Consider the following 25,058-nt stretch of genomic DNA (forward strand, 5'->3'; position numbering starts at 1 on the left):
CCTTGGATCGGTGGGAGACTGATTGGGGTTCAACTATAGTCCAGTCCGAAGTTAGCTTGTAGTAGGCTAGTGTCTGTAGCGGCTTAATACAGTGTGTATTCAATCTGGACTAGGTCCCGGGGTTATTCTGCATTTGCGGTTTCCTTGTTAACAAAACTTCTGGTGTCTGTGTTATTTATTTTCCGCATTATATTTTATATAATTGAAATAATACAGGTTGTGCGTTAAGATCATCAATTGGAAATCCAACCTTTGGTTGTTGATTGATATTGATTGATCCTTAGATATTGGTATTTGGTACCGTCCAAGTTATTCCTTGTGTTTGATTAAAGACTCGCTATTGTTTTAGCTTGAGTAAATCAAAACAAGTGAGAGATATTGACTCCTTGAGATACTTTAATCTAGATTGAGTCTGACTGTCTAGTTGATTTTCTAGCAAAGTATTTCGGAGTTTGTCCATACAGATTGCTAATCGAATTATTGGGTGGTGTTGTTAGACCCCCGCTTTTTCAGATATGATTCCTAGTTTAGATGAGTTTTTAAAACTCATAACTTTATTTCTTTTCCAGCAAGTTTACATCCATATAAAAGGAGGAGACTTGTAGGCTAGAAAAAAAAGAGAAAAACGAGAGAGAGTGCATCCATAGTTTTAATTTGTAATAGAGTTTTTCTTTCAAAGCAATAGAAGAAGAAGTTAGAAGAATCAATCGTGTTCTTTTCTTTGTATTCTGTTATTTTTCTTTGCGTTCTCCCTAACTTCTTATTAAGCAACACTGACTTTAGGTACCCTTGATCGATTACGTATCAGTATACAAATGGAACAACGTCTCCACCACCACCTTGCACAACCAACTATTCTTTTATTTTCCCTACTTATTTATGAATTACACTGCACTAATTGCACATGTAAGGAGCCAGCTTTAGAAAAACGAATGAGGGAATCAAGTACTGTCAAATATGAATATTAGTACTGTATGCATTTTTTTCTTTCTTTGTTTGATTTTCATATATATGAGCTTCTACTAATTAAGTAGAAACTATGATCAAATTAAGTTCATTTGTTATTCATTTTACATCCTCCTTTACACAGTAAGTACTGGTGCAAGACACGGAGGTTGCCTTGTGTTTTCTAATTGTAATAAATAATAATAATTTAAGTAGCTAGCTAGCATATCAAAAGCAAATCCGATTTGTCATGTTCTATGTATAAAATGGGGAGGAAAACGGATATGCTTACTTCCTTGTCATCGTTTTCATTATCACGCCTGTTTAATTACCACCTAAGTTTTTGTCATCTTCTTCACCTTCATTATTTAGTATTTGTCCAGGATGAATTATTTTTCCATTGTCCTAGTTAGAGGTATAAAACGTGTCGGTCCGGCATAGCCCACGAAGTCACGTGTTGCGTGTTATTCCATCCTAAATGGCGTGTTGCGAGGGCTGTGCTAGAGATTCAAGCGTGTTGTGATGTGCCGTGCTACTGTGTTGTGTTGTGTTAGAAAAATAAACGTGTTGTGCCGTGATGTACTGTGCTAGCCCACTTATTTTATGTTTTCCAAAATAATTACTTCCTAAATATTTTAGTTAATATATGTATTATTATAGAAATTAATCAACATAACGAAAAAAATGTCAAAAACCGACTAAAATAAAGACTTTTTTTTGTGAAATATATATGCATGAAATGTGATGTATTGTGTAGTTTTTTATGCATGATATGACGTGCTTTTTTCGCGTGATGTGCTGTGTCACGTGCTGTGCCGTACTGATGTGCCTATTTGTATGGCACAACACAACACACTTAGCTAACGTGTTGCCCGTGTTGTGCCAGATCATGTGTTATGCCGTGTTGTGCTCAAATTTTAACGTGATGTGCCATAAATGTGCTGGCCCGACCCAATTTACACCTCTAATCCTAGCCCAATTTACACCTCTAATCCTAGCCCTCTCATGGCCTTACCCGAAGATCTCCATCTCCATTAGTGTAGTGTTATAGCCAAACTAGGATATATATAGCTATGTAGTCTTCAGAATTTAGGGAAATTTATCTACCCTACGATGACGGGTGAGCTTTTTGGCCCGTAATATGCGGATTAAACCAGGAACAACCGTATTTTTGTGGATGGATGCCCAAACCGTTCGCTAATGAGTTGGATGCAGATGATATTTTAAAATTCAATGGATTACGGATGGGGTCCAGATACAACCTTGAAAATTCATTATACCCGTTAGATTAGGGGGTATTTATATAGTTTTTAGAAAGTATATATATATAGTTTAGGAATTCTTAAGGTGTTTGCTTGAAGTGTTGTCCATGACACTTTTATATTCATATATATATATATATTGAATGTGTAGGTTCTAAAACATTCAAAAGATAAAGCAGCAATCTAGTCCACTAATAAAACATTCAAAAAGAAGACTCTATTATCTGGGGGTCAACTGGCAATGGAAGGTTCACTGTCAAATCCTTATATGAAAGTAAAATACATTATAAGTACAAGAATGATGCTCAAAATGCTGCATGGAGTCAGATATGGAAACTTCACACCTCTCCTTCTATTCATATGTTTGTGTGAAAATGTGCTCAAAAAATTTTAACAACAAATGCCAAAACTGCTAGCATCCTAAATTACATTGACTCCACCTGCACATTATGCAATAATGCTAAAGAAGATATCACTCACACAATTATTTCCTGCCCTTATGCCCATGAAGTCTGGAGAATAATTTTTGGTCATTATCATCAAATCTTCAGTAACTTCAACGATTTTACTCATTGGCTTAATAGTTGGTTTCATCCCTAAAATCATCATAAAGATTGGGTTCCAATATTTGCCACTATATGTTGGTTTATTTGGAAAGAATGCGACTTCGTCTTTAACAAGATCAAACCTTCTGCTAGCATAACGGTCAACAAGATCTCTCAGCATCTCTGTTCCTTCAACAGGGTCACGCATAATACAACATTCTTAAGGATATATATTATAAGAGGGAGAATCAGCAGAGGATGGATATGATAACTAATGATGATAGACAAAAATTTGGTTAAACTATCAGCATAAGCTACATGAGCTTTATTTACATGGAGCACAATACTGATATTATATCGTATACTAACTGTTCCCTTATTGCCATGAACTACGCAGGAACGTATGTGGGAGTAAGAAATGTCAAAGACTCAATCACTGGAGTCGGAAGAACCAGACGGGGAGATTAACTAGCCATTCAATGTGCCAAAGAAATGCAGAGAAGTAATGTGGATTTCCAGGCAGAAGATAGCACAACTCTGACAAAAATACAAGACATTTATCAAAATGAAGTACATCAAAGATTAAACCAAAATCATCAAAGAGATGGAAATTTTAAAGCAGTTTCTTTTGTTCTGGGCAAGTTGATCAAGATAGACAGGCAGCTTAACGCTGCGGCAGTTAAACTTCACACTTGGCTTTTAATTCTAGTGGCATTGAAAACTTTAATTGGAAAGGACCAAATCTTGTGTATCTCTTTAATCAGATTCAGTCAACAGAGATCCAACCTGGTACGCTAGAAAACTCTATTCGTATTATAGCAGAGTTAGATGATATTGATGGACATTCAAGTGGTATCGTAACTGCCCTTTCCTAAGGGTTCGTTTTTGTATATAAAAAAATATGTTCTATAAGAAATTATCTATGTTGGCTTTGTTTCTTCATTTAACTTAAACAAATTCATTGGATTATCCGTACCCAATCTCTTATTCGTGCATCCATTGGATGTTGGATTGGATGCAGATGCCAAATTCGAAATCCGTAATGAATTGGATTGGATGGAGATGAGGGAAAAACAGGCCCATGCTTACCCGTTGATGATGAATGATTTTTTGTGGACCATTCTTTTACTTTGGGTAGGACATTATGAATTAAAGTTCAGCACCCCTTATCCACAAATTTTAGTTAATGGTCAAAATACCCTTATATTTTTTATTAATTTTTTTTTTAACTTTTTTTCTAATTTTTTAATTAATTTATTTACCCCTTTTTACCCCAATCAGAATTTATTTATTAGAGTCCACAGTGGTGCCTGCCGGGGCGGGCTCTACACTCTTTGGCTATTTAAGTTATTAAATGTACGATCTTCATTGACTTTCGGAAAAGAAGATGCATGTTGACGCTGATTACACGAGAGGGTACAGGAAATCCTTTTAATGGCCGCCAGTACTGTCTTAGCTAACAAATACATCGGAGCAAACCATTTAGGCTTTCGAACAGGGCTTCGTTTCTCACAAACGAGAAACTAATATTTACATATATATATATATATATATATATATATATACCATGTCGATTGATTCAACCGGTAGTTATTTCATGCATGGTTCGTTAGAGAGATCCATCTGAAGTGTGGCTCAAATTTGATCGAGTCACAGTACATAAGTTTTGTCGACGAACCAAATTCAGGAAAAGCGATATCTGTACACATGTATATAGTAGGAAAAATTGGGCTAGCAAGCTAGACCAGTAAATGTGGCAGTGATGATGGAGGGACTAAATCTATATGTATCTCATCTTGGCCTTACCGTCCCAACTCTCATCCGACGGCTGTTGCGTTTTTAACCTCTTTAATTTTCTGCATGCTAAATGAAAAAGGTCGGTTGTGTACTCGGTAGCATTAAAATCTGATAACTTTTCCATTCCATTTAATGGTGTCTCCGTACATACGTATGTATTCTTTTCATGCATTATATGTGTAGAGTTTAACCAAATTGATGAAACATATATAGCCATCTGTCTTACGCTGCATAGATACTTAACCCCATTACGTATCTATCTATGTTGGGTGTCATTAATGCATGCATATGGTGGTGATCGATGATGGTGATGCTACCACGTGAAATTGCTGCTTCTGATTGTGATTTTTTTTTTGTTGGAGAAAATGAGTTATTTAATAAATAATTTTTTTGGTCTTGGTGTGGTTTGATCTAATGATATAAGGGTCTAAGGATACTCACTCATTTTTGAGTGAATGAAATGGAACCTTTAGCCCCACATTGTGGAAAATTAAAGAGGTGCTCCACTATATTACCATGTTCTCATGGATATGTTGTAAAACAATGCGGGTGGAGCTTGAGGAATGATAAGCCTTATCATTCCTCATCTTGAGGAATTTACCATGTTCCCATGCCCATGCGCTTGTACCAAGCACCAAGTTCGTGTCTACTTGAAATCATTTTTTGCAAGTTTTTTAACTTGATAAATAATTTATTTAAGAGTTTTATTTATGGAAAAATTCTTTTTTTGTGTTTAATTGTTTTACAAGAAACAAAACTCGTTTTATAAGAAAAAACCTAAACCTAACTTGATTTGAAAGTTAATTTTCCTATAAATACAACTCGAAAATATTTTTTCAAAACACACAAGCAGCGACCATCTCTAGGTCTTCTTTTCTTCATCTTTTTGCTTTTATTTTCGTGCGGCGTTTTACTTCCATCCCCGTTGCGGAGTTTAAGAGTGGGTAACTTGTATTGTACTAATACAAGTTATATCGGGCAGTCTTATCCTGGACACATCTTCACACGTTGGGGTTTAGCATTACTTTAGAGTATACCCGCAAACTAATGTGTTAAGGACAGCTTGTTGAACCTGTGATTCTTCCCTCATCAATTTGTTCGTCGTAGAGTTGTTTGATACGGTTCTTTATATTTATTGTTTGATACATCTGACGTTTCTTCTATTGTTGCAAGACGCCAACAATCTTAACACATTATTTTATTCCTTGTAACAATGGGAAAGAACGACGTTGAAAGACCACAGAAGTTTAATGGAAAGGATTTCAAGATATGGCAATCCAAGATGTTGTTTTATCTAAACCATCATAAACTGGATTATGTACTTGTTCCACATGATGAATTGATGAATGCTGAAGCTTTAACTGAGGAGGTGATCGAGTATAACAAGCGGTGTAATTTTCTGGCGAAAAATCGTATCATGAATGGTTTGGAAGATACGATGTATGATTTTTACAATGCTAAAGAAAATTTCAGTGCTTATGATTTGTGGACTGCGTTAGAAGCAAAGTATCAAGCGGAGACTGCAGGGAGCAAGAAATTTCTGGTGGCGAAGTTTATGGACTTCAAGATGACGAATGATAAGCCTGTTGTTGATAAATTCCTCGAATTTCAACAGATTATTAATGAGATTCTTGCTGAAGGTATGGTCATTGATGAGACGTTTCAAGTATCTGCGGTAATTGAGAAGTTACCAACTTCCTGGTCTGAGTACAAGAAAAAGCTAAGACATGAAACTGGCGAGATCAACATGGTTGAATTAGGGAAGAAGATTCAAGTGGAAGAGTTGTTGTTCTCCAAAGATAAGAACGTGTCTTCTGCAAGGGACATGAGTAATAAAGCTCACATGACCGAACATAGATCTTCCAAAGATGGAAAAGGTGATAGTAACAATCGTAACTCTAAGCGTGGTCCTCCCAAGAAAGGTATGTTTCGAAAACCAGAGTCTAGCATTACTAAAATTAAGGGTGCTTGTTATGCGTGTGGAGTTACTGGCCATATGGCAGTTCACTGTAGACATCGTAAGGAAAGAAGGATAATGCTAACTTGGTTGAAAAGAACAAGGATGAGTTTTCTGCTGTAGTGTCTGAAGTTAATTTGGTGACCAATGTGATGGACTGGTGGGTAGACTCTGGAGCTACCAAGCATGTTTGTGGGAACAGAGACCTGTTCACCTCCTACCAGAGGGTAGGGGAAGGCGAGAAACTCTATATGGGTAACTCATCTGCATCATAGGTTGCAGGAAAAGGAAAGGTCGGTCTGAAGCTCACATCTAGAAAGACTCTCACATTGAATGAAGTTCTTTATGTTCCAGACATCTGCAAAAATCTTGTTTCTTGTTCTGTTTTAGATGATAAGGGTTTTAAAGTTTCAATTGAGTCTGGAAAACTTATAGTAACTAGGGGCAATGATTATGTGGGTAAGGGTTATAAGACTGGGGGTCTTTACAAACTTAATGTAACCTGTCCTGAAGTGAAATTGAATGATTCTTCTGCTTACATGTGTGTGTCATCGAATATTTGGCATGGTAGACTTGGTCATGTAAATTACAAATCAATGCATAAACTGGCTAGCGTAGGCTGCATACCCAAATTCACTTTAGATAAAAGTCATAAGTGTGAGATTTGCGTAGAATCTAAGCATGCTAAGAAATCATTCAGGAAGAATGTCCAGAGAAACACTAAACCCTTAGAATTGATTCATTCAGACGTAGTTGACATGAAGTCAGTTAAAACTAAAGGTGGTAAGAAATGGTTTGTCACTTTTATAGATGATTGTACGAGGTACTGTCAGGTTTATTTGCTTAGAGGGAAGGACGATGCCTTAGAATCTTTTAAGATATATAAACGTGAAGTTGAAAACCAATTGAATGCTACCATTAAAACTTTTAGGTCTGACCGTGGTGGTGAGTATCTAATTCCTATTGGAGATTTCTGTGAAGAATATGGCATAATACATGAAATTACAGCCCCTTATTCACCTCAATCCAATGGTGTAGCTGAATGAAAGAATGCTATGGTTTGGTAAACAATTTTTTTTTTTCATTAATCGTTTTCCAACAATTCTACTTCTTTTACGAAAAAATCATTTATTAAATATCTATGTTGGGTGTCATTAATGCAGGCATATGGTGGTGATCGATGATGGTGATGCTACCACATGAAATTGCTGCTGCTGATTGTGATTTACCAAACCATAGCATTCTTGCACGTAGGAAAGGGGCTACCATAAAAAATACTTTAGTTAACAATAAAAGTTTGCCCGTCAGAATTTTTCAGGAACATTTGTCTGTTTTGTAAAATATCAAAAAAATACTTTATAACTCCAAAAATTCTGAAATTTTGCATGGGTAACTATCAGGATGTCTACTACGTTGTTTCAAAAGGGTTCATCGAAATTCCTTATAGGTTAAGAGATAATATCGAAACTCTACAGCTGACCAAAAAATTCGTTTTTGTTTTTCATTCCACAATTAACATTCATGATTCACAAACCAACCAACCATTTTTTTATTATTACACATATTAATGTCTTAAGATTGTTGGGTGCAATAATTAAAATAAAGAAACAATCAAATAAGCAAAAGTTATTGATACTTATCTCCTTTATAATGGAATTGATCGATTGACGAAACGAACGAGCTTCTCATATCTCCACAACAGCAACAAGGCAAAACTTTGGAAAAACAGAGTGAGTCACGTGTTCAACACGTTTCCCTTAAGACATTAGCGCCTGGCTACACTCAAGAGTGATGCTATATCTCTCACAGGACGGATATCTGCAGGATAAAACACCCTACTACACCTACTACTAGCATATGTAGTAGATGCTCAACTTGAGCTTGGCAATTCCGGAAAAAAAAACCGTTAAGGAAAGTCTCGAACTCTTAAGAAACGCTATAAAATTTTTCCCGTAGGGGTCCCTCTAAAATATAGAGCAACCCCTTTCCCATAGATTTTACAAAAATAGTGAATTTCTTTATATAATTGACAAATACAACTTAAGAAGAAAAACTCCCAGATGTGGGACTAAAAGATTTATATAGTTTCTTAAAACTACTAAAAATTGAAAACTCCACGATGTGGGACTAAAAAATTTCATTCACAAAATAAAACAATAAATATTTATTTTTTATTAAAACTTTTAATTTTTTTTTCTTTTTGTTAATCGTTTTCCAACAATTCTACTTCTTTTACGAAAAATCATTTATTAAATATCTATGTTGGGTGTCATTAATGCATGCATATGGTGGTGATCGATGATGGTGATGCTACCACATGAAATTGCTGCTTCTGATTGTGATTTACCAAACCATAGCATTCTTGCACGTAGGAAGACATTGCCATTCCAGCTTGCTCACACGAATTTATGTTGTTGATCATCGAATTTATGTTGTTGGGATGATGATCGACTTATTTAATTGAACCTCCAACACCTAACCATATACGAATAAATATTGTGGCATGTAATAACCAGGATTTAAAGATACGTACAGAACATGGTATTCAAATAAACGTACGTTCTGTATACGTATAGCAGGGCATGCCATTAAGATTTATAAATAGGTACATACAGTAACATATTATATACCATAAGTGCACGCTGTTTAATTTTGATTTACCAACTCTCAACACCTAACTACCTCTATCAGATGAGTGTTGATGTCACCAGTCAGTTCAATTTGGAGCATCCTACCATGTCGATCTCTTGGACTGCCTCGGTAATTACTAGTGTTGGTTATGCTCGTCATTTTTGTTTAATGAACTAATGTCGGACTTGAACTCAAAATGGTGCTGCATTTATGTACGTTAACATACATTACGAAGGTTAAACATACTAATATGTGATGTTAATGTTAATATTCAGTACCCAATTATTCGATTCTAGATGGAGAACCCGAGTAATTAACCAGATCCTAATTAATTAAGCAATCTGAAAACAACGAATTATACTCAAATCCAAGACATCTCTAGCTGTATATTCTGGAGAGGGATATATATGACATATGTACCATGACCAATTTAAAGCCATGCCAGTAGTGTATATATATGTGCCCATCCCTCTTAGCCATTTATAAACACACACAGTGAGCATTTGAAATATATCAGGGACATGGCATCTAAACCAGGCATCCTCACTGAATGGCCATGGGCAACTCTTGGAAGGTTCAAGGTATGTAGTAGTACAAATACAATCAAATTTTGCTCATGCATCCTTCAATATTATCATCAAGTCATCGATAAACCACAATCGAGATTATTTGTTATATGTGTGAATGAATGAACTGATAATGTTTGTTTCGGTACTTTGTCATGTAGTACATTTTGTTGGCTCCTTTTGTGTTGGATAGCCTGTCTCCATTGTTCTTCGAATCAGATACCAGGAAATGGGACTTGAGTTACTCCCTCACGTTTCCATTTCTCTTGTGGAGAGTGATTCACAACCAGATATGGATAAGCTTTTCTCGTTTTAGAACTTCCAAATCCAAAAACAGGATACTCGACAAATCTATCGAGTTTGAACAAGTCGACAGAGAAAGCAACTGGTATGTTAGATTTTATGTGGTAGCTAGCTAGCTAGCAGGGTTCAAAGTTCATAAATCAACGTATAATTACTAACATACATGTAAATCTTGTAGGGATGATAATATCATATTGCAAGGACTGATGTTTTATCTGGGACAAAAATATCTGGAGGGCGGTTCACACCTTCCCTTGTGGAGAACTGATGGTGTTGTCATGACTATTCTACTTCATACCGGTCCTGTCGAGTTCCTCTACTATTGGCTTCACAGATCTTTGCATCACCATTTTCTCTACTCTCGCTACCATTCCCACCATCACTCTTCCATTGCTACTGAACCCATTACTTGTAAGTAATTACGAACTGGCCTAACATAATTCATCTGTGATTTTAATTAATTAATATAATGAGGATATTGATATTGGCATCTCGGAGCAGCTGTGATACATCCATTTGGGGAGCACCTTATGTATTTCGCACTGTTTATGATACCATTGTTAAATATGGTTTTCACCGGGACTGGGTCGATAGTAGCTTTCGCTGCGTATATCACTTATATTGATTTTATGAACAACATGGGCCACTGCAATTTCGAATTTATACCGTCTTCTCTCTTCACAACATTTCCATTCCTCAAGTGCATTTTCTACACTGCATCGTAAGTATATACTTGACCGATCCCATTAAATAAATTACTTCCTTGCTATATATTAATCTTCATAAATAAATAACATAATATGATTATATGCATGGTATGATTCAACAGGTATCATTCACTTCATCACACCCAATTCAGAACAAATTATGCATTGTTCATGCCAATGTACGATTACATATACGGTACAGTGGACAAGTCCAGTGACGAACTTTACGAAACCTCGCTGAAAAGGGCGGAAGAATCACCGGACGTCGTTCACCTAACTCATCCAACTACACCGGATTCCATCTACCATTTACGGCTAGGATTTGCATCCTTAGCCTCAGAACCGTATACGAGAGGAGCTAACAACAAATACTATTTCATCATCAAATGGGTTCTATGGCCATTGACATTTTTGTGGAGCATATTGTTTCAAAGGATGTTGAGCCACACATTTGTACTCGAAAGAAACATTTTTGATGATCACCAAGTGACCAAGAAGCTACTCCAAGTACAGACATGGGCAATACCTAGATATTCTAATCAAGTAAGTAAACAGTATTCAAGGGGCATGCAATATTATTAATTACTTGAATTAGTGACATAGCTAGGATTATGAAAACCATGGACCTAACCCACCATACGTGTTGTGCTGTTGTTGTTTTGTAGTACAAAGGGTTGACAAAGCAAAGAGGAACAATAAATAGTTTGATTGAGAAAGCCATACTTGATGCTGATAAAGCTGGTGCCAAAGTGATAAGCTTAGGCCTCTTAAACCAGGCACGTATATATTTGATCTCTTCATTACCGATATGCTGTTATTAGGTCAATCGTTCAAACTATTGCATAGCTAGCTAGCAAGCTTTTAAAAACAAAATTAATGAAAACGAACCTACATAGGTATGTATTAACTGTAATGCTACACCCCCAAAAATCTCCAGGAAAATTTCGACAGAAGCCCACAGTGGGAAAAAAACAGGTGATTTCAGAGAGCTATGCCTCTCAGGATCATATATGCTTCTCACAAATTTTATTCCGTTTTCTTTTCCCGAAAAATATTCTTCCGGCCAGTCATTGTTGGTCAAAAGTTGTAGTTTTTATTCTTCCGGCAATGACCCAACAAGGTAGCTCTCCTGCTTAGTCGAATCGTATTCATTCATTGTACAACAATACTACGTATGCGTATATAGTATATATATAGAAAAGGGCATAACATGTGAGTGTACCTCCATGGATATTTATTTCTGAGTAAATTAAATAGTAGTTAAGCAGTGCATCAAGATAAAATGCCGGCTGGCCATACATATGGCTGGTGAGGAGAGAGCTGAGTTACCAGACCAGAGGATCAGCTGATCATCCGGCGTTTCATCAGAAACTTTATGATTCATTTAATAGCAGACAACATTATCCCACTCATTTCCAGTTCACATTTACTGCTCCTACATTTTAATGTGGACTGAAGCCTTCTAGTCCACATTAAAACTTCCATTTCACATTAAAATGCCTCGCTAAATTGGGGCCTATAAGAATTAATTTGGGCCTATCACTATGTGACAAAAAAGAGACATTTCGAAGTAAAATGGAAAACCCCTTAACCAATTATTTTTTAATGGCAAAATTACCCCTGACTACTTAGTTAATTTGGATGATTAGTGATAAAATTTCGTGTTAATTATGAAAGATTTTAAAATTTTATATCTGAAGCCTTCTAGTCCCCATTAAAATGTCCTAGCCTTTAGGGAACAACTTTAATATTAATCATCTTGAATGCTACCTAGTAATTTAAATTTCAAAAACTGTTAAAATTCAAATCTACCGACCACAGTGGAAATATGCACGTTTCTGTTTTTTGGTTTTTTTATTTTTGGCTGATGAATTTTATTTTAGAGGTTGTTGTGTTATTTTTATCTATGGTACCGAGATATATGTTCTTAGGATACCCAAATGACTACGTTACTTATTGTGTGTTTTCATTTCCATACATCTAAGCTAATCAATTTCAACTAAACCTCTCGTATTTGGTTCAAAAAGCCTAATGGCAGAGGATATTATTCTTGATGTCAAGGCATTCCTAGTTTTGAATCCGACTTATTATTTAGGTAGTATCTTCTATAATTCTTCTATAATGGGGGGCTGTGGTCTTTTAGTTTCATAGCCTGTGGTTTTTTCTTTTTTTCCTTTTAAGTGATCCATGTAACTCTTAAATTTTCTTTTCCCTGCAAGTGATCCATATAACTCTTTAAAATAAAAATAAATAAATGTTGGATTCTGGGCTGAGTAGATCCATGGGTCCTAGACTCTTATGCATGTTTCAGTGTGATAAGTTTAAACGTATATTATGGATAATGCAGGGAGGAGAAATGAACAAAAATGGTGAAGTTTATATACAAAAGCATCCAAACTTGAAGATTAAGATTGTAGATGGGAGTAGCTTAGCTGCATCTATCGTGCTTAACAGCATCACTAATCTTAAGACGCAGCAGCAAGTAGTTGTTATGATGAGAGGGAGACTTACAAAGCTGGCTTGTTACATTGCCTTGGCTTTGTGCCAAAGAGGAATTCAAGTTGTGGTTAAGTTGCAGAGCACCGATGATTTTGAGAAGCTCAGGTCACGGTTTTTCAGCACTTCGTCAGCATCACAGGCGTCGTTATTGGCAGCAAATAATTTGATTCCCTCCACAAAATATAGTGCTCATGGAAACCGTCAGGTACATACGTATATTACCTACTCATGCATGCCTATGTTCAGGTTATCGATCGATCCCAGATTGGCAGATTATGTAGCTATTACTAGTTGCTGAAGTCTCAAATACATGTGTAGGTGTGGCTAGTGGACGACGAATTTAGTAGCGAGGAGCATATGAGTGCACCAAAAGAAACCATCTTCATTCCATATTCACAGATTCCTCCTTGGTCTAATTTTAAGAAGAATCCGAAAGGGGCAGCTAATATTCTTCGCAAGGATTGTGTTTACTATAGTACACCAGCCATGATGATCCCTTCATCTCTCGAGAATGTGCACTCTTGTGAGGTACGTAAATGGGTCGTTTTGATAAGTTAGACGTGTGTACGTTGTAACAACACATAATCATCTCTATCTGTAGTTTATGTAGATTTCTAACTGGATGATAATATTTAACAGAACTGGTTGCCAAGAAGGGTAATGAGTGCATGGAGAGTCGCGGGAATGTTGCACGCACTGGAGGATTGGGAAGGACATGAATGTGGGAATTGGTTTATCAAGGAGAATGACAACATGATCGATAAAGTATGGGCTGCTGGTTTGCGCCATGGTTTCCGCCCTTATTATTTACCTGTTCCCTGCACCAGCGCTGTCATTGCTGCTTAATTGGTCACGTACCTTGTTATCATCTATAATCAGGATTATTAGTATGAGACGTGAGATATATGTATTCTTTTCTTTCTATATATCCTATTTGTAATGTTATATAAGTAAACTCTAAATAATAAAACATGGAACCAAGAAGCTTTAATTTTAATTGTAGCATTGAGATGGGGTAGAGCGCTTATAGGTTCTTGCGCCTGCCTCTTTTGCCACCATATAAGAGAATAATAATCTATTACTCGCGCTTCTTCTCGCAGTCTGTTTAGAGAATTTCCCATATATTATGATTATATACTTACCTGAAATCTTTTGCATTCAGTTTATGAGAATACAAATTTATGAGAATATTTTTTGTTAAGTCCATGGGTCTAACTAACTTCAAAAATCGGCTTGCAAAGTTAAGGTTGTCCAAGACAGATACAATTCACAAACCCAAAAAATCAAGGCGATGTGGGGTTATACTCTGACACACACCCTCCTCACACGGAAGGCCAAACAATACCCTTATGGGGTTACACAACGAAGAAGAAGAGAATAAGAAAGAATCAGTACTCTTAATGAATCACAAACAAACAATCCCTTAGCGGGCCAAACAAACAAAGCCAAGCAAACCAACAAATGTCCACACACCACCTAAACACCTATCCTGTTTTGATATTATGTTAAAGTCCATAGACCTAACTAACCTCGAAAACCGACTTACAGTGAGGAAAGCAGCCCACCCCAAAATTTCTAAAAGCTTTTTAGGCCCGTAGGGACGGTCCAGAAAAAATAATTTAGCCCACCCTGGAATTATAGTCGAACACTATAGTATAGGGGAAATTAGGGGGATACCCAAAAAAAAATATTCTCATTCTCAGACCCACAATTAATTTTGGGTACTGTGAACCCATAATTATTTCAGTGACACCCATAATTATATGAAATTATTAAAAACTTCTGCATGACGGATTATGCATCTGCATGACTGAGTTAGCATCAGGGGTATAATTGGCAACTCAACTTGGACATAACATATCTAAAAATCCGCACCTTAGAAATTTATAAATTTTATATGATTGGAAATCTTTTAAAGAGAGCTATGCAACGAGTACAAACAACAATATCAAATTTTTGTTTTTCATGAAAAAATCGGAGGTGATCATCGTTTTAGGCAAAATTTCGAAAACTGACTACATAACCATTATGCAGCCACCAAAAAAGATGCATAACACATTCTGCAGACGCATAACGAATTATGCAACCATTTTCTCGACTGCATAAAAAATTATGCATATGCATAACAAATTTATGCATCTATAACAAGTTATGTAACGAATGTATTAGTGCGTGCATAAAAAATAGATGCATAATGCATAATGCATCTTTTTTCTCGATGCATAAAAGATTGTGCAACAATTTTCTCGATGCATAATGCATTATGCAGCCGTATTTTCAAATGCATAACAGGTTATGCATCTATTTTCGCGACTGCATAACATGTTATGCAGATATTATTATAGGTGCATGACAAGTTATGCAGTCTTTGTTTTTGTTGGTTTTAATAGTGACAAAAAAATTGCTGCATAAAGTGTTATGCAACCTTGTTCTGGACTTCATAATAGGTTATGCAAAAAATTTTGTAGATGCATAATAGGTTATACATCCATTTTTATAAATTCATAATCATATTATGTGCTTTTCTTTCCCTGTATTGCACAACAACAATTCGTGCTTCTCTTTCCCTGTATTGCATAACAGTCATACATTAATTCCCGACAGTAAAATCATTTCCTGTAACTTCTTCTTGCAATAACTATCTTCTCATCTCCAACATTGCTTTGTGCATTGCCCTCTTACTCATTCCTTGATTCACTGCCCAAAACAACAATTTTAAATCAGACTGTTGTCATCACTTTTTTGACTATGGGAGATAGATACAACATATAGCTTGGCGATCAGTCTGAGCTTCTAGGCAGTGCTGTTCGAACTGGACGTCAAAGAGAGATTGTTGCAACTTTGCGAGTTGTGTCATCAATGGGTTAAGGTGCTCTGCAAAACCATGTGCAAGAAACAGGGAGGTCACCTTTTCCATTTTTATCAAGAAATACGAGAGTATTCAAAACCTTAGATATTCTCCAATCATCCCGTCCTTAGCACGCTGGCCATGATATGCAAAATGGCGAATATGAATATCAAAGTCGACGGTTTCGTAATGAGGACCCTTGTTCTTGAAACAAAATTGGTGCAGACCTTCCCTGTGAACCACAAACTCAAATTTCTCGCTCGTCTTGTCATGAGAATAGTGAACCAATTCTCCTCTTGGATCCTTTGCCTGCATTATCGTTACTCCTATAGAACATCATTTTAACACGGCAATCAAAAAAAAAAGACATAAAACTTACAATAAGATCGATACCGTCTTTCAAACCAGAATTCCATGGTACATCTTGGATTCATTCACAGTACCACTTTCACCTTCCATATGATCAGCTGCAACCATTAAACCAACCAAACCATCTAAATCTATTACAATTGCTCAATAACATCTCAACCCATTCATTCTTGGCTTCACTTTCTCCTCCGTAACAGCTGCAGTTCCATGTATTTCCAGCAATCAAAACCCTGTTAATCATAGATCTACAACTTCACTTTCTTGAAACAAGGTTTGATATAATCATATATCTACCGCTAAAACTTGTTTTCAATGAAGAAATTTCGGATTTTTATGAAATCAGATTGAAATCAGATAGGATCTGGAGATGGAAGAGAAAAAGAGAAGAAGAAAGATGAAGAGTACGATAAAATTTAATTTCAATAATTTTGGGTTCCAGAATATTTTTTCCCTAAAAAATGGGTGCGCCCCTTCAGATTTCTTGGCGTGGGTTTCACAGTGGAAAAAATCTGAAAAATGGGTCTCCCTGTAGTTTTCACTATAGTATATCACTCCTATCTTAACTCCTTTGCGGCATTTTCTTTTTCTTTTTTACCTCCTCATTTGTAGTTTTGTCGTTGTGAGGTAAAATTGGAGATTTCAAATTTGAGTTGTTTATGATCTATTAAGCTTCAGCTAGCAAGTTTTCTGGTTAGGGAGGTCAATGGATGAATATCCGTCGGATATTTGGAAATCCGTATCCGATAGGCTAAGCTATCGGATATCGGATATTTATCCAATAATATCCGGTTCTGATAAAAAATATTAATAACCTTGTACAACATGTTCATAATTGAAATTTAATTTCAATTTCTCAAACATTTCATATCGGATATTTTTCCTTACTCTTCTACTTGACTCTAATATGGTTAGGGTAACAAGTAAGTCCTTGTTCTATCAGATATCAGATATTAACAATTCGGATGGAGCCTAATCCAATTACGATATATTAAGGAAGAAATATCTGATAGAATATCCGATCTGATATCCGATAAAATGGATAAAATCCTATAGAATCTCGAATACTCGGAAACGGATTCCGGATATCGAACAGATATTGACAGGCCTATTTCTGATCTCTAGAAGCACTATTCTATATTGTCTCCCCCTGAAAATTACCTCTATTTAACTTTATGTAAAACTTAAAGTATATATATTAGGTTGGTTTAGCTTTCCATTTGATTTTATGTCTAATTGGTCGATGTTGATGCGAGAAGATTTAGATATAAAATTGGTGCTTGTCATTTGATTAATTTGTAACTTCGTATTTGCATCTCATATGAAATTCATAATTTCATTATCTTTTGTCAAACCCATGCGCGAAAGCCATGCATATAAAAAATAACATTTGAAAAATTGGCCTTCGGACGCCATTTCGTATTATGATACTATCCATTACTACTATACATAATTCTATGCCCAAGTTAAAATATGACAGTATACGGGAAATGAAACAAAAAGTATGTAATTGTTAAAATATGACTCTGTCACCTAGCCGAACCTCAATATACAAGAAATAAAGAAAAGTATGTAATTCCATATGGGAAGAAGAGAATTTTTTTTCCTTTTTCGTTTAGCCTCAGCCCCCGAGCGCAGATTCCTGGTTCTGTTGCTGCCGGCTTGCAAGTTCGGAGTTGCCCAAAGCATATACACTTCACATAAAGGGACTACAGGAAATGGGGGGCTATACTTAACATGATCCACTTGTAGGAGTTAAATATCGCACAAATAATAAGTATGCGAAGTAAGGATTATGTGATGTAAGCGAGGACTACCGCACCTGGCAAAGTTGAGGTGATGCATTGGGTGATATCAGCAAAGTCACGAGTAAAGTGTGATGTTCTATGCGAAGTATAAGTTGTGCGAGAATTAGTGAGTGTAAATGAGTGAATGTATCGCACAATGATTCCGAAAATAGTGGATTTCTTAGCTGTCATCCACTATGAGGAATCACTATATAAAGGAAAGAGGTCGTCATGTAGCAGATAGATCTTTTAGTGTGTGTGAGACAAAAAACTAGGAGAGAGAAAGTTTATTTGGAGAGAAAGTAAAGTCATTGTTATCCATTGTATCCAATTATAATCCTTGAAAGTTAATAAAGAATTCATTATGTTTACTTGAGTAATAATCTAGATACATTGGAGTGTGGTTGTAGGTTTTCCTGCAACTATATTTTTGGCGCCAGGAACAACTTTGGGTGATAAATCCTGGTAGTAAATTCGTAGAATCTTGGAAAAAGTAAGATCTGGAAATTGAAGATGGTGATACTTGGATCTACTATTGAACAGGGAACAACAACCAGAAGGAGCAATAGAATTGCTGAAAGAAGAAGAATTACAAATCTTGATCAACAAGAAGAAAGAGTAAGAGAAAATCAAGGGAACGAAAATCCAATTGGACCTCAGTGTGAACAAGAGAGGAATAATGATATTGATTATGATAGAGTGAGCGTTCATACTTTGCAAACAAGTTCAACTGAAGAGGAAATACAACGAACTGGGGATACAGGAAGAATTGAGGGGAATGATGAAAATATGACACTTGCAGATCTTAGACAAAGATTGATTGTGGAACGACAAAGAGAAGGTGAAGAGCGTGCGAATTTGATACGTCAGAATGATGAATTAAGAGAAGAGAACCTTAGATTGCAAGAACAGAGATCGAGAAGTGCCACACGATCCAGGTCGAGATCAAGTAAGAGTTCATCAAGGCAAAGTCGATCCAATCAAGAAGATAATAGGCGAAGACAACGCATGGAAGCTATTGAAGAAAACATGCAAGTAGATGATAATCCACATGACCAACAAAGGAGAAGGGATGTATCTCAAGATTTGGAAACTAATCGATATGAGCATCCGCGTGAACTTCCACATCGTACACATAATTATTTCGAAAGAGAAGAAGAGGATCTGAGGCAAGGACATATGATGTTGCATGGAAGAGAAATGTTAATATCATAGAACGAACGCGAAAGGGAAGCTACTCGTGTGAGGAATGAAAGAGACAGACAAAGAAGAAGGGAAGAAATTGAAGAGAGAGAATTGCAAGAAGCATTACGTCAAAATAATCATGATAATCGAGTAAGGCGGCGCGAACTTCATCGCATGGATGATATAGAGCAAGGCTGGGTTGCACCACAAGAAAGAGAAATGTCAATACATCAACATGATCGCACAGGTGAAGAGGAACGACAAGATAGAGCACAGATCGAAACGAACATTGATAGGCGTAGGAGAAGAAGAGAAGAAGCTGAAGAATATGAGATACAAGAGGCAATACGTCAGTATAATCATGCAAATAGACTGAGACAAGCAAGATTAAAAAAACCTATGCGCGAAGATATAGATCAAAGCTTCAGTGAAGAAATTCTTAATGAAATGGCGGAATTAAGAGAAATGATGACTGCGAAAAGAAATGGTGGAAGGAGACAACTAGAGGAAGCAGTGGAGGAAACTAGGAAAACTCCATTTACAAAGAAGATTCAAAGGGCAGTGATACCGTCTAAGTGCAGTTTACCAACATTCACTAGCATATTTGATGGAAGCGTTTGTGCAATACAACATGTGAAAGCTTACACACGATCTCTGTTGCAGTGGGAAAACAATGACGCAATAATGTGTAAATATTTCGCTGTGAGCCTGGCAGGGGAAGCTCTGAAATGGTTTGAAGGACTACCGATAAAATCCATTGGATCATTCCACCATTTACAGAACGTCTTTTTAGGACAATATATTAGCAATAATATGTCAAGACCAGAAATTGAGACGAAATTCGGACTTCGCAGAAGAACAAATGAAAGTTTACATCATCTAACAACACGTTGGAGAACCATGTGTAGCGAAATGGGAAGACGTGTGGATGAGCGACACCTTATTCTTGCGTTTATCAATGCTCTCTTCGCTACATATTTATTATATACACAAATATTTAGGATAAAGGATACAATAACGATGTCAGAGCTGCGCGAATTTCAAGAGGAGTACATAGCACTTGAGGAGAAACAAAGAGATATGGAGTTATACCCAGTTGCAGTACCTGATGCGAAAGGTGGAAATGCAAGTTTACTCCCAAGACTGACAAATGCTGTTGCGAGTACGTCGCAGGGAAATCAAGGAAGGAACATTACAGAAATGGAAAAAAAAACTAATAGCCATGGGTAGTGCAGATCAAGCAGAATTTAACAAAGAGTATAGAGACAGACAATTTCAAAATCCTGGAGGTAGTAATAAGATTCAAAGAATGGATAATCCACCAGAAATTTCAGAAGGTCAACGACCATATTATAATAAAAGACAAGGAACTTAAACGATAGTATGGGAACAAATAAACATTCCGAAGTTGAACACTACAGTAGATAAAGTATGGAAAGCTTTCATCCTAATGGAAGAAATCCCATAACCACATAATTTAGGGGATGAACCACCCCCGGGGAGAAGGAGCAGAGAATTTTTTGTATATCATTGCTTTCATGGTCACACAACAAGTAATTGCATGTGAGGAAAATCATATTGCGAATGATTGAACAAGGAAAATTGGATCATTTCTTAGCACAACAACCAAAGAATTTACCACCAAGACCATCGGGAGGAAATGCATATGCAAAAGAGAAGGGAAAGAATACATTTGTAATTGAAGTAGGCGCGAAAGCGAAGAACCTATATTGTAATTCAATTGTACATTCATTCAGAAATATAGAAGACTTCCACGAAAACGTCTTAAGTAGGGTGTATGCGAGAGATGCTAATGGAAGAGAAATCCTCAACCTTGCGAAAGTATCACCATTGAAGGATTGGCAAAAACAAACTATCTCATTTAGTGCAGAAGAAACACCAGGAGGAGGGGAATCGCATGAATGTCCATTAGTAGTGAGATTAGGAATTAATCAGAAACCAAAGGTAGAAGATGACGAGGAAGATGAAGCAAACACTTGGGTAATAAATAGAATACTTATAGATCCTGGAAGTTCCGTCAACATTCTCTTTTATCCTACATACAAAACCATGGGTGGAAGGGATGACGAATTGATTCCTTCAACGTATAAAATTTATGGCTTCATTGGAACTGCGAACAAGCCAAAAGGTGAGGTGACTATGAGGATTCTTCTTCAGAATATGCCAACAGAAATTGTATTTTGTGTTGTGGATGTCGAATCACCCTATAATGCTCTAATTGGAAGACCATGGTTGCATAGTATCTTGGGTGTGGCCTCAACATTTCATCAGTGCATAAAATTTCCTTTACCCCAGGGTGTTGGTATTATAAGAGGAGATACAATTGAAAGTAGAAATTGTCAAGAAATTGACATTGACAAGTGCGAAGAAAGAGAGAGTAAACGAAGAAATTGGAAAAAGCATGCTGCAGATAGTCAAAGAGCTGAGAGGTTAATGGTGGACGTATTATATAATGTTGGACAAAAAAATAAGCAAAATACTGAAGCAGGGTTTTTTGTGAAGTAATGATACTAAGCGAACCATAAATATTACTTCTATAGAAACCGAAAGAATGCAGAGACAAAAGTTGTGTTTTCAAGACAAAAAAGAAGTGTGCGATGGTTATCGCACAAAGGAGATTGAAAGGGTTATGCGAAATAATATTCTGAAAAGCATCTGCGAGCTTAAGGAGATACAAAAAATGAAGGGGATAAGTGAATAATATGAGGAATGGACATGTATTTCTTTCTGAGAAACAAGTTAATAAATCTATGTACCGGAGTTGTATAAACTCAAAAATTGAAAATGGAATGACAAATTCTAATTTCATGAAGTGATATTGTGTCAAGAAGAGAAAAATTAGAATCTTTATAATAATACGTTAATAAAAGGCACCAGAAATGATAATTTTTATCAAGATAGACTAGGAATCCGGATATGGCGTGCAACCTAGTTCGCATACATGCAAGAGGAAAAAAGTAAGACCTATCTCACGTCATAGTCGGAGAAACCTAGAAAGCATAACTCAAGGGAAAGCTATACCGACCCTGGAACTTGAGTTATGGAGATTTGGGGTGAGAATAAACGAAAATTACCATCCGAGAGAGGTACCTTAAATTTTCAGTCTAAGATAATAATCTTAGATTGAGGGACTAAGGTGAGAAAGTCTCTCCTAAGGAGTGCAGAAACTCTATCAGCGCGCCGAGGTACACGGTTGAGTCAAGAGTGCCCGGGACCTCTGGAGCGTACCTTTCCACTCTTGACAAGTCCTGACTATGATGCACTCGGTCCGAAGATACCCCACTTAGGGTGTGGTCTCGCAACCATAAACCTCATCGTTGTTGGGATGTGAGACTGCGAAATCAACTGGTTGCTGAATTAACCAGATGGGAAAAGCCATAACCTTAACCCGGTAGAGGTAAGCTTCCTTGAAAGGGAAATCAGGGGGAAGATAAGGACGACAGCCTCCATTAGGGAGATGAATTGTGTCAAAAGACGTAAATGTCATAAGACTTTTTACTCAAGGGAGTATTAAGACTTATCATATTTATGCGATAAAACCTGAAGAGGAAATAATACAAGAAAAGGATAAGATGAGGTCAATGGGTCGATACATTACGGTGTAAAGACCTCCTGCGATCTCATCGCACATAATTGAGGTAAGATAAGACCTTTACATAGGAAGGCAAAATAAGACCTTGTGAGAAACATAAAATTTTATACTAATTTTGTTTTGCAGGAATTTACAGGGAAAAAGGAATATTGCGAACGCATTCACACCAAATGCATGAAGAACTATAAAATAGAATTAAGCATATTAAGTCTATCAAGATGTGTCAACTAACAGAGGCTAGAATGGGAATGTAAAGAGAATGTTTTTTGCCCCATTTGATAGACTCATATACATGCGAGAGAATGATATTTTGGACGCGAATGCGAACAAAGGGAATTTATATTAAAGGAGTGAAAATTAATGCTCAAAAAGTGTATGTTTTTAAGGTTACATGAAAATATTCAGAAGGCAAAGAATTTACAAAGAATTTACAACAAGTGAAAATGATTAATCTTCATCTCGCTCAGCCTCAGAACCACTTATTTCTTCTTCAGATTCTTCATCTTCTCCTTCACTGTCTGAAATATCAGAAATATGTTCATTATCAGGGATTTCTGGAAATTTATACTTTGTAAGAGAATGTTATTCTCAACGCAGACTTTCTTAACAACAGCTTCGCGAGCACGATTAACATCATTGATATTGTTTGAAACCATGATGATGAAGTTCTTCTTCAATTGCTGATACTTAGAGTTGCGAGAAGATAAATCTTTTTCTTCAGAAGCTAAGCGAGTTTCTAATTCTTTAATCTTTTGAAGATAATTCTGCTCTTTCACAGAAGCTAAGCGAGTTTCTATTTCTTCAATCTTCTGAAGATAATTCTTCTCCTTATCTGCGAAATATGAATAAACGAGTTTGGATATATAAAAGAAGATGTTATTCCCAAAGAAAAGACAAGTATTAAAAGAGCAATATTTGACCTTTATAATTGGAAACAATGTCTTTAATCAATGCGGAATGATCATCCTGAAGACTCACATTTATAGCTAAACCCTCTCTAGCATCATTCAGATGCCTAGCATCCCAACTAAATTCAGCTTCGCTCTCTATGAGAAGCTGAGAGCGAATTAAATTTCTTTCTTCGACAAGTATGTTATTTTCGCTCACAGCTAAATCACGTTCTTTTTGAACCTCAACAATGGATTCTTGGAATTTTTCCAGTGCACCCTTAAGAGCAATCTCGTCTTTCTCATCAATAAGCTTATTCTTCTTTGATTCCAAAATTTGAATTTGTTCTTGGCTCTCATGAAGACGACGTTTAAAGTTATTAAATATAGTCAATAAAGATCTATGGCTTTTTCTAAGATCAGCATATTTCAATCTTAATTCTTCCAAATTCAGATTTTCAAACCCTTGGTCGGGATAGTTATTTAAAGAAGAATTAAGGTGTTCTAAAAGGGTTTCACCATCAGGAAGATTGGCAGCCTCATCCGAAAGGTTATACAGGTCTTCGAATATAACAAAATAAGAAATGCGAATTATCGCATAAAAATAGAAGAACGAGGAAAATAATGGCTACGTACCAATGAGTTCATCATTTCTTTCTCGGGCTCTGCGAATCAAATCAGAATTAGTTGAATTCTCAGCTTTAAGCTTGGCATTTTCTTTCTCAAGTTTAGTAAGTCACCTTTAGTAGTCCGAGGAGATTACATAAGATAAACGGGCTCCCTGCGAGAATGAAAGGAAGTATTACCATTAGGAATAAAGAAAGACTAAAGAAAAGACAAAAGGTAAAGTTATAAATATTACCAAAGAACCGATTGTGAATTGGAAGTTCGGATTTATCGCAGAGGAAGATCCACGAAGAGATGGATCATCTAAAGTAGGAGCGTCACATATTTTAGAGACCATTCCAAAGGCACGATTAAATTCTTCATTATCAACAGCAATCAAAAGATCTCCAGCAAAAAGATTGGACAACTCTCTCAAAGAAGAGGGAATTGATGAATCCTCAGAACCAAGAATGTCATCCTCACTAGACTCCGAACTTGAAGAGGAATTGTATATTTTACGCTTCCTAGAGAGATCATCCATTGCAGATGTCGTT

General features: G+C 36.3%; 2 protein-coding genes across 2 annotated transcripts; one reads left to right on the top strand and one right to left on the bottom strand.

Moving 5' to 3' along the window:
• Positions 1–9,583: 9,583 nt before the first annotated feature.
• LOC113339276 (protein ECERIFERUM 1-like) lies at positions 9,584–14,311 on the top strand. The gene is made up of 9 exons (XM_026584577.1): positions 9,584–9,718; positions 9,865–10,091; positions 10,185–10,417; positions 10,508–10,727; positions 10,836–11,256; positions 11,379–11,489; positions 13,061–13,417; positions 13,531–13,740; positions 13,852–14,311. The coding sequence occupies exons 1-9, from the start codon at positions 9,659–9,661 to the stop codon at positions 14,056–14,058; spliced, it is 2,046 nt and encodes a 681-aa protein (XP_026440362.1). The 5' UTR covers positions 9,584–9,658; the 3' UTR covers positions 14,059–14,311.
• A 1,539-nt stretch (positions 14,312–15,850) lies between these two features.
• Positions 15,851–16,670, bottom strand: LOC113339584 (transmembrane emp24 domain-containing protein p24beta2-like). Its single transcript, XM_026584826.1, has 5 exons — positions 16,568–16,670; positions 16,440–16,483; positions 16,184–16,369; positions 15,979–16,087; positions 15,851–15,909 (listed from the first exon to the last, which is right to left on the bottom strand). The coding sequence occupies exons 1-5, from the start codon at positions 16,668–16,670 to the stop codon at positions 15,851–15,853; spliced, it is 501 nt and encodes a 166-aa protein (XP_026440611.1).
• Positions 16,671–25,058: the final 8,388 nt, after the last annotated feature.

The sequence above is a fragment of the Papaver somniferum genome, unplaced genomic scaffold (genome assembly GCF_003573695.1).
Source record: "Papaver somniferum cultivar HN1 unplaced genomic scaffold, ASM357369v1 unplaced-scaffold_21, whole genome shotgun sequence".
Lineage (NCBI taxonomy): Eukaryota > Viridiplantae > Streptophyta > Magnoliopsida > Ranunculales > Papaveraceae > Papaver > Papaver somniferum.

Excerpts from the sequence above, each read along its gene's own strand:
- LOC113339584 (XM_026584826.1), bottom strand. The coding sequence starts at position 16,670 with ATGATTAACAGGGTTTTGATTGCTGGAAATACATGGAACTGCAGCTGT. Across the intron at positions 16,088-16,183 it reads ATGGCCAGCGTGCTAAGGAC|GAGCACCTTAACCCATTGAT; the intron begins GGGATGATTGGA and ends CATGGTTTTGCA. Across the intron at positions 15,910-15,978 it reads GACTGATCGCCAAGCTATAT|TGAATCAAGGAATGAGTAAG; the intron begins GTTGTATCTATC and ends TGTTTTGGGCAG.
- LOC113339276 (XM_026584577.1), top strand. The coding sequence starts at position 9,659 with ATGGCATCTAAACCAGGCATCCTCACTGAATGGCCATGGGCAACTCTT. Across the intron at positions 10,418-10,507 it reads TGCTACTGAACCCATTACTT|CTGTGATACATCCATTTGGG; the intron begins GTAAGTAATTAC and ends ATCTCGGAGCAG. Across the intron at positions 13,741-13,851 it reads AGAATGTGCACTCTTGTGAG|AACTGGTTGCCAAGAAGGGT; the intron begins GTACGTAAATGG and ends AATATTTAACAG.